The 16,218-nt window shown below is 48.0% G+C and overlaps 1 protein-coding gene across 1 annotated transcript in view; it reads right to left on the bottom strand.

Annotated features, from left to right (window-relative positions):
• LOC147679807 (uncharacterized) overlaps positions 1-16,218 on the bottom strand; it is a 582,063-nt gene that overhangs the window by 492,296 nt on the left and 73,549 nt on the right. The window contains exon 5 of the mRNA XM_086943363.1: positions 827-925. Within this exon, the coding sequence (XP_086799489.1) occupies positions 827-925 (99 nt within the window). The remainder of the gene's footprint in view (positions 1-826; positions 926-16,218) is intronic.

Raw genomic sequence — 16,218 nt, 5'->3', positions numbered from 1 at the left:
AAGGTATTATATGGCGCGGACAAGATCCTTGCGGATGAGCACATTATTGTAAAAGCTCAAATAATAAATATAAAACAAAATACCCATGCTGTACAAACATAGTGGAATTGTGACAACTGGATTTTTACTTCCAAGACAACTTCCAGTCAAGGAGGTGGGAGCTGTTTTGGAGGGCAAAGTCCTGCCTCTGCGGCAGATAGTTCTACGTACTGAGGTCACGAATCTGCCATTGTGGTGTTAAATCTATGACACCAGTAGATTAAGAGAATGGCTCCCTGGTTCAGGGCCACTACCAGGGTTGGATTGGGATTCAAAATCGGCCTGGACCCGCTAAAATACAAAGTGGCCCACATTTGCATATTGCCTTTCCGCAAAACACTGCTTCGGTGAAACTGTATAAAAGGGAAGGGGGTTTAAAAAAAAATGCACAGATTAGTTTACACTGGTGAAACACACCTGAAAAGAAGTGAGGTCACTTTTGCTCAGGCCCCCTGCCCCCGCTCAATATGCATACATTAATGGGCTGGCCCAGCAAGAGAAAGGGAGTGACACCTCTGCTGATTGATAAAAGGGAGGTAATGAACGCCCATCTGCCTCCACAAAGGCCACTCAGGGACCCACTGGGCCGCTGGTGGCATCCAAACAATGCAGAAACCGCCAAATCGGCCCCCCTCGGGCTGCTCAAAAAAGCAGCCCACAGCTGGAATTCAGAGACCAGCCCCTCGGGCATTGCCCGAGTGCCCGCATTAACAATCCTACCATGGCCACTACAGTATGGCTCCCCCTCTTTCGTGTACATGTCTTAGAACTTTGAACCCCGACTTACAAGGACATCCGTCAGGTAGTCTTTCTCGTAGCTGTCACCATGGACCTCCTCCCGGCCGTTGCTGGATAAACTGTAGTTATAGTACTTGGAATTCCCCACCTGCCAAACAACAAAACTCCGTTAATTGCACTGGTTGCAGGGTTTATTCCTTATGCAAACCAAAGAGCCAAGGTTAAATTTACCGTAATTTACATAAGTAAACTAATGCACATATACCTTGCGATTAAGAGCAGACTGATATTAACGACTTTCATCCTAATTTGTAAAATCGTTTCCATGGTTACCTTTGCACTGCCTTACTCTTAACTAATAAAGCACTGGTTCGCTTCCTTAAATTAGTTCCTTTCATTCTCTCATTATTGCACCCATAGTGTAAAATCTCACACTGTCTGTCCATGTGCCACAGGCCTTTCACACTATGTCCATTGTCACAGGCCTCTCAGACTGTTCATGTGCCACAGGCCTCTCACACTTTGTTTGTAGGACACAGACCTCTCACACTTCATGTTCATGTGCCTCTGCCTGGCAATGTACCCCACCAAACTCATAGTTTCAGCCCATGTGCCCAATCCGCTCACACTACCTGTATTTGTGCACTAATTTAATCAAATTGCCGTTGTATGTACAGCAAGTCCCTCACACTGAATGACCACGTATCCCAAAACTCTCACACCACATCTTCCTGTGCCTTCATCCCCTCATTCTGCTTGACAATGTGTCCACAGGCCCTTACACTACCTGTCCAGATGTCAAAAGTCTCTTGCACGGTCTGTCCATGTTCCTCAAGCTCTTCACAGGGTCTATCAATGTGCCCCAAGCCCTTTAACGTGTCTATGAACCCACAGCCACTCAACCTGACGGTCCATGTGACCGAAGCCCCTGACATGACTTCTTCATGTCCATCAAACCGCTCACACTGTCTGCTCAGGTGCCTCCCCTCACACTGTCGATGTACCCCGAGCTACTCCTGGTGCCATATGACAAAACTGCCTGGCGTGATTGGTTTATGTGCCCTTAATCTCATCGCACTGTGTGTAAATGAACCCCAAGTCTTCACACACTCTTCATATCCCTCAATCTCATAGCTGAGTCCATCTAAGTTGTGCAAAAAATACCCCCCCCCCATACCTATATGTCATGAGCTCCTTCTACTGTGCTCTAGTCTCAATGGCCTCGTGGTATATGTTACACTTAAGCGCCTGAAATGTATGTTTGCAGAGTCTACGTCCCCAAGAAAATATGCACAAGCACAACAATGGTTAAAGCATAATACTGTGTGCAAAAGACTAGAAGAACGTGTGCACCCAGACAGGAGGCCCTACAGGCAAGGTCTGTGGAAACAAAGAGAACGTTCAAGTGATTGGGAACTCCAGTGGGCGCTAGTTTAGTTCAAAGAAGCACGGATAGGTCTGTCAGTCGTGCAGTCAGTCACTAGTGATTCGCCCCTGCATGCAAATGCTGTTATTTAGCAAGGATTTTTCACCTATGAAATTCCAGCAGATCTGACTGCCAGAAATCTAACAGGGGTGCAAACGTTTCTGCGTGTAGTTATTACTGTATGTGATAAACACTGCACCAAATATAACTGATCCCTTCACAAACAAATTGTCACAAGGCGCATGCCATCAATCCTACTGTGTCCGGGAACCACTATTTACATGCTTCACAAATTTGTTTGCCTGTTGTGCAGACAATGTTCTGAAACAGACCCATCATTTTCCTATAGGCAAATGTGTGATTTGCTGATAAGGAAATGCAGAGCTGCTGGGTAGAGCTGCATTCTCTTAAGTTGTGGAATATTTCATTGGAACCATTCACACCTCTTGGTGATATCGGTGTCCGCTACACATGAAAGACTGCACTAACATGCACCATTTGGCTTCAATTGACAAACTATTCTGGTCAGGAGACTCCTCCGCGAGGCTTCCTAGGAGAAGGTCCTGCTCACGTGGTGCTATATAGATCTACTATACTTTTGTTTTCAATTTACTTTCAGTTCACATTCCTTCCTTGTCATTGACTGCAACTGGTGATGGGAGGTGGCAGTGCTGGTCTTTGTCATGACCTGACAGAAAGACGACGGACAAGGCGACAGGACAGTAGGGACAGTAGACACTAGGACCCTGTGGGTCGTGAGGGAGGTGACCAGGTCACCGGACACCACATCCGGTCAGGGGACAGGAAGAGGACAGATTCGACCAGGGCGACCAAGGAGAAGGACGTGCATGTAACCAGCTGTATATAATACCGAAATAAAGAAGCGTGATTGCACCTACCTGTGTCCGTGAGTGATTGCGCTGCGCAGTGCCAACCTCGTAGACACGACAACTGGCGACGAAGGGTGTGAAGGGAACCGACGTGCATCCTGACGCCGTCGACATCAGAAGAACCAGGTGCCCACCCTGGATGTGCCCAAAAGCAGAAGAAGAGTGGAGAAGAAGAGCGAAAAGAAGCGACATCGGAGCCCACCCGACCGCCTCTGACGAACAATCCGGCAAAACTAGGGTAAGCGCGAAGAGACGCGCGAAATCTCCAAATAGGCGCGAGCTCTCGCGAGAGTCTCGGCGGCCATTTTGAGATCAGGCGGCTAGGCCAATCAGAGGCGAGAACGGGGAAGCGGCCATTTTGGGGCCAGGCAAGCGAGATCTCGAACGCGAAATCTCGCGAGAAGAGCGGCGGCCATCTTAGAAAAAAGGACAAAAGCGGAAAAGACATAGAAATAAGGAGAGTGGCCATCAAGGAGTCAGGCAATAAGGAAAAAGGAGCAGAAAACAATAAAGGAAAGAGAAGAAAAGCATAAGAAAGGCTAAAAAGGAAAAGAAAAGAACAGAAAGAGAAGACAAAGAAGAAATAAACAAAAAAAAAAGAGACAAGAAAATAATAAGAGACACACAAGAAAAAAAAAAAGGAAAGTGGAAAGATTACAATAAACCAAAGCAAAAGGAGAAGAAAACAAAGGGAAGACAAGGGACAAAAGAGAAAGGAAGATAAAGCAAGAGAACAAAAGAAGAAGAAAAAGAGGAACGAACAAATAAAGAAAGAAGGAAATATGGCAGATCCAAAGCCTAACGCACAATACAGGAGACCACTACCGTTCAACCTATCGGAGCCACAAATAGGAATAAGGTGGGAAAAGTGGATCAGACGGTTCGAAAGATATGTAGACGACACGGATGTAGCAGCTGGAAAGAAACTGGGACTACTATTGAATTTGGCAGGGGACGACGTAGAAGAACTTCTGGTGACACTGCCGACTGATGAAACAAAAACATATGACCAACTAAAAAAATGTCTAACAGCCAAATTCGACCCGCAACGAAACATTGATTTCGAACGGTATACTTTTACCATCGCATGTCAACATGTCGGCGAAACACTAGACGACTTCGCGACACGGCTGAGGAAATTGGTGACACATTGTGAATTTGATAAATTTGATAACGAGCAAGCAATCAGACTACGGATCATAGAAGGCTGTCGTGACACAGGATTCAGAGCAAGGATACTTAAGGAACCAACGTCATTGGAGAACATCCTGTCACTAGCGAGAGCAGAGGCGAGAGCAGATGAACATGCCAAGGAAATGGAAAGAGGGAAGAGCGTTGAAACGGAAAACGCACATTTTACGACAAGCAGATATCGCACAGACCAACGAAGAAATGACTGGAGGGAACAAAAAGAGGAGACGACCGGAAAGAACATGCTACAAATGTGGAATGGAGTTTCCACACGGAGGTCAATGCCCCGCCTTTGGCCAGACGTGCAGAAGATGTGGTGGAAGAAATCACTACGCCAGCATGTGCCAAGGTGCCCCATTAAGAGACGACAATGTGAGAACAGGAAGACCACAGGAATCGACGACAAGGCATGTCAGATATGTTGACAACGAAAGGAGGAGTTCATCACGAGGGTCAGGTGAAGAAGAGGAAACAGAGAAAGTAGAAAGACTATATCACATGTCGGAGGTGCACACTGAGCAGAGCAAGGAAGAAGAAACAGGAGAAACACCACAGCCAGCAGACAGAAGCACCCGAGGAAAGACAGACCATGCAAAGATAAGAGTAGGGGTGTATGAAACAGACTTTGTACTGGACAGTGGTGCAACTTGCAATGTCATGTGTGCATCGGAGTATGAGAAAATGGAAGTCAAGCCGACCCTGAGAGCGTCCAAGGTAAAGATCTTTACATGGGGGGCAAGGAAAGAAGTAACGAACTTGGGGAAGTTCACAGAGGAACTGAGGTACAATGACAAGATAAACACGGAGGACATTCATGTTCTACAAGGTGATGTACCAGGGCCATGCCTGATGAGCAGCAGCACCGCCCAAACGATGGGCCTTATAACAATGACATATAAGAAAGACAACAGCTCTGTTGAGAGCAAGCAAAGAGAAGACTCAGGGAACAAAGAAAGAGGAAGAGAACAAAAAAGAACAATAGAGAGAACAAATACAACAGAAGGCGGCTGTAGAAAGAGAGGAGTCAGAAACAAAACGGAGGCAAAAGAAGAACGATCAAAAAGAGAGCAGAAGGACAATGGAAGGACAGAAAGAAGAGCAAGAGGAGAGAACAACGACAAAGAGAAAGAGCGACTGGCAAACTGAAAAAAAGACGGAGAACAACTGAAGAGCAGAAAGAAAGATGGCGGCAGAAAACGACTCTCTCTCTCTCTCTCTCTCTCTCTCTCTCTCTCTCTCTCTCTCTCTCTCTCTCTCTCTCTCTCTCTCTCTCTCTCTCTCTCTCTCTCTCTCCTCTCTCTCTCTCTCTCTCTCTCTCTCTCCTCTCTCTCTCTCTCTCTCTCCTCTCCTCTCTCTCTCTCTCTCTCACTCTCACTCTCTCACTCTCACTCTCACTCTCACTCTCCACTCTCACTCTCTCACTGCAACGACGAGCAATAATGTAAATGGTGGTGACACGGAGTGATTAGTAGAATTGGGACACGAACTGTTTGTTTGCAACAAGGGGGGAGATGTCATGACCTGACAGAAAGACGACGGACAAGGCGACAGGACAGTAGGGACAGTAGACACTAGGACCCTGTGGGTCGTGAGGGAGGTGACCAGGTCACCGGACACCACATCCGGTCAGGGGACAGGAAGAGGACAGATTCGACCAGGGCGACCAAGGAGAAGGACGTGCATGTAACCAGCTGTATTTAATACCGAAATAAAGAAGCGTGATTGCACCTACCTGTGTCCGTGAGTGATTGCGCTGCGCAGTGCCAACCTCGTAGACACGACAGTCTTCACCACGCACATGCATCTAAGTCCCTTGGTCACTGCCTTACCGTAAAGAAGCTTTGATGTGAGCATTATGGAAATCAACCATAACATAAAAACGTTGACTGCAGGTAACCTCAATGGGGGCTACAGAGCCACTATGTTAGGTCTGCCAGATGGAAGTAACTGGCCCATTTCCTATTTTGAAAAGTCATGACCCTGTGGAAAGGTCTATCCCTTTCAGTAGCCCAAACTCCCAGTATGGAGTGCTAACGCCACCTGGAAGCGTACCCCACAAAGAAACCACTATGAAGGAAGAAAAAGCTCTTGGTATAAAAAAATCTCCTAGTTGAAGATGAAGGCAGTTGACGTGAGGCTTGAGAAGGGAGTAACCAGGACTGAACTGGAAACCAGAAGGTTAGTAAGCCAAGAAATGGAAAACACTCCATGTTGGACTGGGTAACTTTTTTAAAGGATTAGTCAGTCAAACTTTGGTTTTCAACTGCAACAGAAAGTAAGCCATAACTCTGCACCCTACATGCTTCCAAACTCGAAATTGCTATCATACATCGTGCTCGCAAGCAAGCAATCTCTCTCCAGTTTGGTGCCAGGAATGGTGAAATGTGTTACACTAAATACACAAAATGTGATGGAGGATGCTTACAATTCGTCGAACCACAGGCAGTCACTCAGGTGGCACTCCAACCCACTGTCTTTTGCCCACCATGTGACCTCAGATTAGACCCAGCCATCTAAAAATCAGTCTTGGTCCTACTCCAATATGAATAATCCAGTCCGATCTACCTCACCAGGTCTTCTCTGAACCGAAACACAAGCAACCCAAGACCAGTATTGAACAGAAGGGGGATGGGAGCACACTGCTTCACCTCCCAGCACAGTTCACCCCTTAGCATTATGGTAAATGCAGTTCACTTTAAATGATTACTTGTAATTTGGCTGAAGTGTTTCACAAAGTTGGTGCAGGTTTGTGCTGTGAATCTCTAGACATGTGTTTCTGGATGATGTTATCCTTCATCAGCAGAGCTAAAAAACTAAATTCATTTGGGTTGCTGAGGCCCCTGAACACAAACATCCATGGACCTAGTTGCCTTACGCAGATGATGGTTTTGTTGATGTGTGCTAGCAGGGGCCATGGGGTGAAGGGGGCTACAGTGGTGTTAAAAAACAGTGCCCGCCATATGATAATGAAGGACTAAAAACACTTTAAACTGGAAAATCAGACAGAAACAAACAGGCAGAGACAGGGCTGGAACAAGACGAGAAGGACGCTGCTTCTGGCATCATCTCAATACACACAGCTCAATGCGCCCCTCAGAAACTGGCGCCCTGGGCCTGAGCTCAGCTCGACCATGCTAAAAGGCCGACCCTGGCTCCAGTAAGAAGGAAGTGCCCAGGATAGTGCTTTGGGGCGGTTGGAGGGTTTAAGCTGATTCACGCAACTAGAGAACGTCTGCCGCGCCTGGTTGGATGGGTGCAATCCGAAGGACTGTCTAGGCCAGTGGTCTTCAAACTTTTTGATGTCGAGACCCCTTGTCAAACCTTTTTAGGCGTAAGGACCCCCTACTGACAACATTTTCTAGAAACTGGTTCTTCTCGTCATTAACATTTATCGATAACTATAAATGCTCGTGTTATACCTGCCATCTTTTGGCATGTTTCTCTGGTTGTTTTCCTTTCTGACCTAGTTTTGCCTCTGTTTTTGCTGGTTCAGGGTCTCTGCACATTTCCTCATTGCTGTTCACTATTAAAGTGCAAGTGCTCCTATTATAAATTGCATTATGGATTAATGTTTCCATGATTGGCATGTTTGACTTACTGGCAAGTCCCTAGTAAAGTACTCTGAGGGTGCCAGAACCTGTTAATCAAATTGTGCTGGTGGTCCTGCAGTGCTGATTGTGCCACTCACCCAAGCAGCCCATAAAAGGGTTATCAGACCTGCCACTGCAGTGTCTGCGTGAAGTTTGTAACTGCCATGTCGACCTGGCAAGTGCACCCACTTGCCAAGCTCTAATCTTCACTTTTCTTACCTGTAAGTCATCCCTAAGGTAGGCCCAAGGTACCCCTGTGGGCAGGGTGCTGTGTATGTTATAGGTAAGACATGTACTGGTGTGTGTGACATGTTCTGGTAGTGAATTACAGCATGCTTCATTTTTCACTGTGGAAAGGCTATCTGTCCCACAGGATAGAATGGGATATCCAAACCAAAGGTCATTGAGCGTAGGGGAGTAGCCAAAGGTGTAGCTAAAAACAAAGGGCCTTATTTATGAGGAATTGGCGAAGGACAGCGCTGCAAGTCTTCTTGCGGCGCTGCCCAATGCCAATGTGAAAGGGTTGTATGGCATTACAACGCGGGCTTTTACCCCGCATGCCATTACAACGCGGGGATTACAACGAAAGTCGTTACAACGACTTTCGCTGGAGGGCGCTGGATAGTGTAATAGTTTAATTTTCTATTCCAACTCCAGCCCACGTTGACAGTAGGGAAGGTGTTGGATAGAAAATTAAACTATTCCCTATCCAACAGCACCCTCCAGCGAAAGTCGTTGTAACGACTTTTGTTGTAATCCCTGCGTTGTAATGGCATTGAGGGGTAATCCCCACGTTGTCATGGCTGTTCTCCATGTGAAAGGGCAGGAATAAACTGTAATTATGAAATACGGTGCATTTCAGTTCTTTTCCCTTCACAAGTTTCTGCCTAGCACCAACGTTGGCAGAATTGTTTTTGTGCGGGAAGAGGCACCTTCCTTCACCAAAACAATCCTGAGGGGTGTTTTCCTATTTCTATGAGAGCTGAAGAATGCAGCACACATGGAAAGAGGAAATAACAAGGAGAAATTAGAACATTTCTCCTCTTTACGCCTCCACTGGAGAGGCGTCAGTTTTTGGAGCTGCCCCAAATTTACATGATTTTGTAAATATGGGGCAGCATCAAAATCCATGAACTTTGCGTGGGAACCCCATGCAGAGCCCATGGAATACCTCCTTGACGCAAAGTAAAGCAACACAGTGACTTGCGCTGCTATGTCTTACTGATTACTCCATATGAGGCAATGCAAAGCCTTGCAGGATGACTTTGCACTGCCTCATAGGTAGGGTTGAGATGGTTGCGCCACAGGAGCATCAAAAAAAGTGATGCTCTGGCGATGCAAGCCTCTCATAAATAAGCACAAAATATTCTTACGTTTTTAGATATTTCACCTTCAGGTATCTACATATAAATAATGACAAAGTGTAAATGAAAATAAATAAAATAGGTTATTGCTTAGTGGGAAATGCACTGTAGTACATTGTGAAACATCTATTAGTTAATGCACTGCAGAGGTCTGTGTGTAACCAGAGACCCACAGAATTCAATCTTGATTGGTGCAGTGGAGAATAGTGATGTGTATTTTTAGTGCTACAAAGTCACAGTCTGTGACAGAAAGCACTGTGAATATGCAAGTCAATTTTTTATACTTGCATTACACACAGGGTAAGATACAATGCTGTAAAACTTGTGAATAGTTTTGCAATACAATGGTGCTTTCAAAATGTAGGTTTTTATAATACCAGACCATATGTAATGCAGTTATCTTTTTTTTACATAACTGCCCCTTCAACACCTCCTTAGGGGCACTAAGGGCTGTGTAAATGCAGTTAAAATTAAGAGAGAACTTCCCAGCCCAGTAGTTAACTCTTTGCACTTCAACCAAAAACAAGCATTGGAAATGCAATAGGTCCGCAGCATTAGAGTTAGTGCTTTTAGAATTGTTTATGGTTTTTTTTGTAAATCTTTAGCATTTTTGTTTCCTGTAGCCAATGCTAAAGAATTAAAAAAAAAAGCCATAAACATTTCTAAAAGCTCTAACTCAAATGCTCCGAGACCTATTGCACTGTGTGAGGGTGAGGGGTGTGAGGGTGAGTGAGGGTGAGTGAGGGTGAGTGAGGGTGAGTGAGGGTGAGTGAGGGTGAGGGTGGGTGAGGGTGAGTGAGGGTGAGTGAGAGGTTGAGGGTGAGTGAGGGTGAGTGAGAGGTTGAGGGTGAGTGAGAGTGAGTGAGAGTGAGGGTGAGTGAGGGTGAGTGAGGGTGAGTGAGGGTGAGTGAGGGTGAGTGAGGGTGAGTGAGGGTGAGTGAGGGTGAGTGAGGGTGAGTGAGGGTGAGTGAGGGTGAGTGAGGGTGAGTGAGGGTGAGTGAGGGTGAGTGAGGGTGAGTGAGGGTGAGGGAGGGTGAGGGAGGGAGGGTGAGGGAGGGTGAGGGAGGGTGAGGGAGGGTGAGGGAGGGTGAGGGAGGGTGAGGGAGGGTGAGGGAGGGTGAGGGAGGGTGAGGGAGGGTGAGGGAGGGTGAGGGTGAGGGTGAGTGAGGGTGAGTGAGAGTGAGGGTGAGTGAGGGTGAGGGTGAGTGAGGGTGAGGGTGAGGGGTTGATGTTGAGGGGTTGAGGGTGAGAGGGTGAGTGAGGGGTTGAGGGTGAGTGAGGGTGAGGGTGAGTTAGGGTGAGGGGTTGAGGGTGAGTTAGGGTGAGGGGTTGAGGGTGAGTGAGGGTGAGGGGTTGAGGGTGAGTGAGGATGAGTGAGAGTGAGGGTGAGTGAGGGGGTGAGGGTGAGTGAGGGTGAGTGAGGGTGAGTGAGGGTGAGTGAGGGTGAGTGAGGGTGAGTGAGGGTGAGTGAGGGTGAGTGAGGGTGAGTGAGGGTGAGTGAGGGTGAGTGAGGGTGAGTGAGGGTGAGTGAGGGTGAGTGAGGGTGAGTGAGGGTGAGTGAGGGTGAGTGAGTGGGGTTGAGGGTGAGTGAGGGTGAGGTGTTGAGGGTGAGTGAGGGTGAGGTGTTGAGGGTGAGTGAGGGTGAGGGGTTGAGGGTGGGTGAGGGTAGGTGAGGGGTTGAGGGTGAGTGAGGGTGAGGGTGAGTGAGGGAGGGGTTGAGGGTGAGTGAGGGGTTGAGGGTGAGTGAGGGTGAGGGTGAGTGTGGGTGAGGGTGAGTGTGGGTGAGGGTGAGTGTGGGTGAGGGTGAGTGTGGGTGAGGGTGAGTGTGGGTGAGGGGTTGAGGGTGAGTGAGGGTGAGTGAGGGTGAGGGGTTGAGGGTGACATGGGCGTCCCAAAAGTGGGGACCCCGGTCAATTGCAGCCTCTTATGTGCCGTTGGAGGACGATGAAGGCATCCCACGGGACAGGTTGTTCAACGTCCTCAGCCCAAGAGGGTCAGCAGCTGTTTGCGCTCACACGTGGGAAATGGGGCCTCCTCTTCTGAGAGGCAGCTTTATAGTACTTTAAGGAGTGGAACATGGTAATAAGTCTCCCTCATACAAAACAGAACATGATACCAAGTACCACATATCTGCGAGGAATGCGTGGAAGGACTTACTACATGCCCTTATCAAAACCCTCTAAATTCTGTCTGCATGCATTGCCCCCTCCCCCCCAATTTCTGTTAGGCCAGGGATAGTTTAAAGCACATAGATAAACATCTCCCACGAAAAGCAGACGTACATGATACACCCAGAAACACCCACTAGATAACAAATACAATTTTAAAACACTATAGCAGGTTCCCCTCCAGTACGGTTATTCAGTGGTTAGGTTCAGAAACGTCATGGCTCTCAGTAAATGCATTTGTTACAAACTGCCACAAAACGCTTAGAAGATCAAAAAAATGCTACTTACAGAGGGTGGAAATGGGGAAAGATTTCAGCAGATAGGGTGCAAAACAAAGAAGTTAACACACTAGGACTCAAAAGGACTGTGAGAACCAGGACAAGAAACGCGCAACACCGGTGCACTCTTCGGGAGCGGCGAAAAGTGTGTACTTGGAGAGTGCAAGCGGGAGTCTCAGGGAGAAGTATGGTCTAAGGGTGCTCAGACGTGTTTAAAAGATGGGTACAAGCAGATAGGGGTGACTAGAAGAGTGAAATGAGAGTACACTCTCGGAGGGAGAAATAAACTGGAAATGACACAGGGGAGAGAAGAGGTTACTCACAGAAAGTGAGTAATGGGGGACAGGCAAAGTGAGGGTGTAAGTTTAGGGTACTCACGTACACTGGTGTAAAATAAGGGTAATCACCACAGGGTGGAAAAGGAAGGGGTTAAGAGAAGAAGTAAAATGAGAATACTAGCAGCGTGTGGAAGAGAAGAAGTGGCAGATCGGGGACATTGATACACAGAGAGGATGAACAAGCGAGTAATGACAAAGGTGTAAAATGATGTAAATACAAGAGGATATTCACAAGGAGTAGGGGCAAAAAGAGGGTACTGGCAGAGAGGCACTAACAGAGGTGTAAAATGAAGGCTCGACGTGAAGTGACAGGAGGGGCACAACTTAATAAGAGGGTACTCACAGAGAGAGGTGTCTATCGGAAGCCAGGGTGGGGCTCTCTGTACAGTCCATGCATTCATGGGGTCCTCCAGCCCTGCTGTAACCTTCAGGAGACACGTCCCAGCAGACACTGCGGCCATGGGGCAGCAAAAAACACTGGCTGTGTCCTGAAAAGCAGCCCTGCCTGGGGGGCAACAACTGTAAGAAAGCAGGAGAGCAGTTCCCTCACTGCCTGCACGTAAGATGTCTCCTGGTTACTGGAAGCGTCCTGTCGAGTTTCAGAGAAGTACTCCCGGCAGGAGGTGGGGCTTTACCTCCAACCTGGCTGCTCCTCCCCCATGAGCTCACCAGAGGCGCCGCCTGCCAGCAGGTCAAGAGGAGGAAGAAGGGGTGGGGTGAGACCGGCCTCTGCTAAACTCTCCTGTGTGCTCTGGACACGAAGACGGGGGGCTGGGAGTAAAAGCGGAGCAGGGGAAACAGTGGCGATCCTGGAAAGAACTCTTAAAATGCAGCAGAGGAAGGACAGAACCGGAGGAGTGGTGAGACCAGTAGAGAGCCTCCTAAAACGCCAAGATCAGTACTTCAGACACGACGGGGCAGCGCCAGCACTAGAGCAAGACTCGAGTCTGATGAAAGGGAGTGTTTAATAAAACAAGACGGAGGGAAGAGAGGGGAGGGGGAGGAGAAATGCGACACGGCGGGAAGGGGAGGGGGCGGAGCGGGTAAAATAACAAACAAGACGGAGGCGTGGAGACTGCGGCTCGGTTTCTCATACAGGAAAGTCAACAAGGGAGAGGAGGAGGGGGGAGGAGAGTAGGGGAGGCACGGCCTAGCGGCCGTGCAATCAAGTAGTGAGGGGGCGGAGCTGGGGGAGGCTGTGGAAGAGAGTAGGCAAGGCGACACGGCGGGAGGGGGCGGAGCGGGTAAACAAAGACGGACATGCACGCGCCCGTGACTTTTAAGGTCAATGCGCATGCGCATAAGCTTAATGCGCATGCGCATTGACCTTAAAAGTCACGGGCACTGCAAGGAATCGCCACGATTCCTTGCAGTGTAGATAAAGAGTGGATAACTCGCAATACTCTCGCCTTGCTCGATGCGCATGCGCATCGACAGGCGAGACCTAAAAAAACACACACATCTTGCGTCTTCAGAAAGAGCTGCTCCCAAGCATCCTTTACACTGGCAGATTACCAGCGCATTTCCTTTCATTCAGGCAAACAGCTGATAGATAACGATCTCAATCAGCCGTCCCAGGAGGGCAGATGGTTGTCTTTTCACAGAGACAAGTGAAGCTGGGGAATCTGCGACCCCCTTCCTAGGGCTCCAGGACCCCCCTGGGGGTCGGGCCCCACAGTTTGAAGACCTCTGGTCTAGGCTTTCGCAGCGTGTTCAGCAGTCACGCTATTTCGTTCGACATTTACATTTTATTTCTAATCGTTTCTCTTTCATGTGTTTTTTACAGGTCTTGTTTATATAGAACTGCACTCTTTTTGGAGCCATTTTTGCAGGAAAACTAAAACGAAGTCATGACAGGAACATGCAAGCTCTGCTGCGGCTGCAGGGAGACTGGCAGCCCTGGGAAAGTCCAGGCGAGGACGGGACCAGGAATGCAACCGTGGAGGCCCAAGCAGTGTCTATTTCCTCCCACTTCGGCATACAAATAGTGCAATTTACAATACTTTTGCTGCTGAGCTGAAAAAACCATGCTTGTGCGATCACAATAAACAGTGTTTTTTTACTTGCAACAGCGCCACCTAGCGCTTTTCATTCTAATCTCTCAATTTACAATGTCTTTTATAACGTATATTTCTTGTACGGCTTGCTGGGGGTTGGGTATTGCAAATGTACCACTAAATTGGCTTCATATCATGTCACTTGGCATAAGGGATAAATGTTTATAATCAAATCGAGAAGGTTACAACGTTTTTCTTCTAATGAACTCAGATGTAGTTAATAAAGTCGGACTGCATGTTTACAATTCATGCACTCCACATGCGCATGAGTCTTGTAAGCGTGCATACCTTTCGCACATGTAATTTCCAAATCGACATTTAGTAGAAAGACAAAGGGCATGCAATATAAATATTTTATAGTAAACACCAAATGCACATAAACAAAAACATTAGTCTGAGGTGCTTTAAGGTATACATTAGTCTGAGGTGCTTTAAGGTAACCTGTGGACCCCGATTTATTGTATCCAGATAACGGCTCAGCCAACACGTTTCGGTCAATTAGCCAATGGACTTTTTTCAAGACTTAAGTTTGTGTTAAAGTGCAATAAAGAGGCAGCCAGCTGCAGCGTAGGGGCTGTGCTAGAGAAGTTTCCTTCTAGTGTTGTCTAAATCTTAAAATATTTTTTTCCCAAGACTACTGGTATGCTACATAGATTATGACACATTCACAATGCTAAAATCCAGGAAGCCATAAATAGGGGGTGGGGAGGGGGGGATTAGGATTCTCACGGGGGATTCATTTAATGAGAATGAACAGGAAGCAGGCAGACAGGCAGACAGGCAGACAGGCAGACAGGCAGACAGGCTCCCTCCCCCAAGCCAATCACAATGCTGCAATGGCAGCGGTGTGATTGGTCGGGACACTGCCCAAACAGCAACTTACTGGTAGAGCATGTTCCCCCATGCAGGCTGAGAAGGGCAGAGTGCGCATGACTGGTTTGGGCAGCCCCGGAGTGCTGACCAAACAGTCATTGTGCCCTTAGGAGTGGGCACACCACTCTTCCCCTGCCCTGCAGTGCTCACAGAGCAGCCCCGCCGACCTGCAACCAAACATAAAATGGTATCTGAAAGTTATTACCATTTTATGTTTCTGCTTCTCGCACTGCGAGAAAGCAGTGGGGTGACGCTCCTCCGCCCTAGTGGAAGAGCTGCCATTGCCTGAGGCTCCCACCCATCAGCTCACTGTCTCTGTGCAAACCCATCTAGTCCAAGCTTGGGTCGGGTGTCTCTTTTGGGGCCCCCACCAAGGAAGCAGTCAGGAGAGGGCTGGGTTTCAGGTGCACATACAGCAAGGCCTACTCTGCTGTTTTTAAAGTTCATGGAGATCCTGGGGCTAGCAGAGTCAGGATTGCTAGACAAGTAGAGTTTTTGTGGGTGGCGGCAACACCTCTTCAAGTTGCACAGTCATTGGCTGCCACGGTTTATTTGTGGCCGCATGAGGACTTAAAGCTTTGGGAACCTACCTCAATTGGTGCCTGTGATGTTCCATGAGCAGGCATGGCTGCCAAACAATTCCCTTTACAGACTCCGAGATAGGTAGTGTGATGGCCACAGCCGAGGTGTTTGTTAAGCTGGTGAAAGTGAATTCTGTTGTTGAGGTATGCTGGACCAGTGCTGTCTACGGCTTTGTATATGTGTGTAAGGAGTTTGAATTGGCTGCATTTGTGAATGGGGAGCCATTGGAGCTCTTTGAGGTGGGGCGAGATGTAGGTTAGGCGTAGGAGGTTGAATAGGAGTCTTGTGGTGGCATTCTGAATGGTCTGGAGCCTGTCTAGGAGCTGCTCCGAGATTCCAGCGTAGAGTGTATTGCTGCAGTCGAGCCTGCTAGTGATGTGTGTTTGTGTGACTGAACATCTAGTGTTCTGTGGCACCCACTTGAAGATTTTTCGTAACATATGTAGAATGTGGAAGCAGGCAGCGCTCACTGCGTTGACTTGTGATGTCATGTTTAACTTGTCATCCAGGATGATCCCTAGATTCCTGGTGTGGTCGTGGGTATTGGTCCTAGCTCCATCGGAAACCAGGTGGCGTCCCATGAGGAGGCCTTGTTTCTGAAGACCAGTACTGCCATCTTGTAGGAGCGGAGCTTCAGGCAGTTGATACTCATCCATTCTGCTACCATGGTTCCAAGGTCTTGCA

The sequence above is a fragment of the Lissotriton vulgaris genome, chromosome 11 (assembly GCF_964263255.1).
Source record: "Lissotriton vulgaris chromosome 11, aLisVul1.2, whole genome shotgun sequence".
NCBI classification, from domain to species: domain Eukaryota; kingdom Metazoa; phylum Chordata; class Amphibia; order Caudata; family Salamandridae; genus Lissotriton; species Lissotriton vulgaris.
Note: the sequence above shows the minus strand (reverse complement) of the source record. Positions and strands in the feature narration are given on the sequence as shown.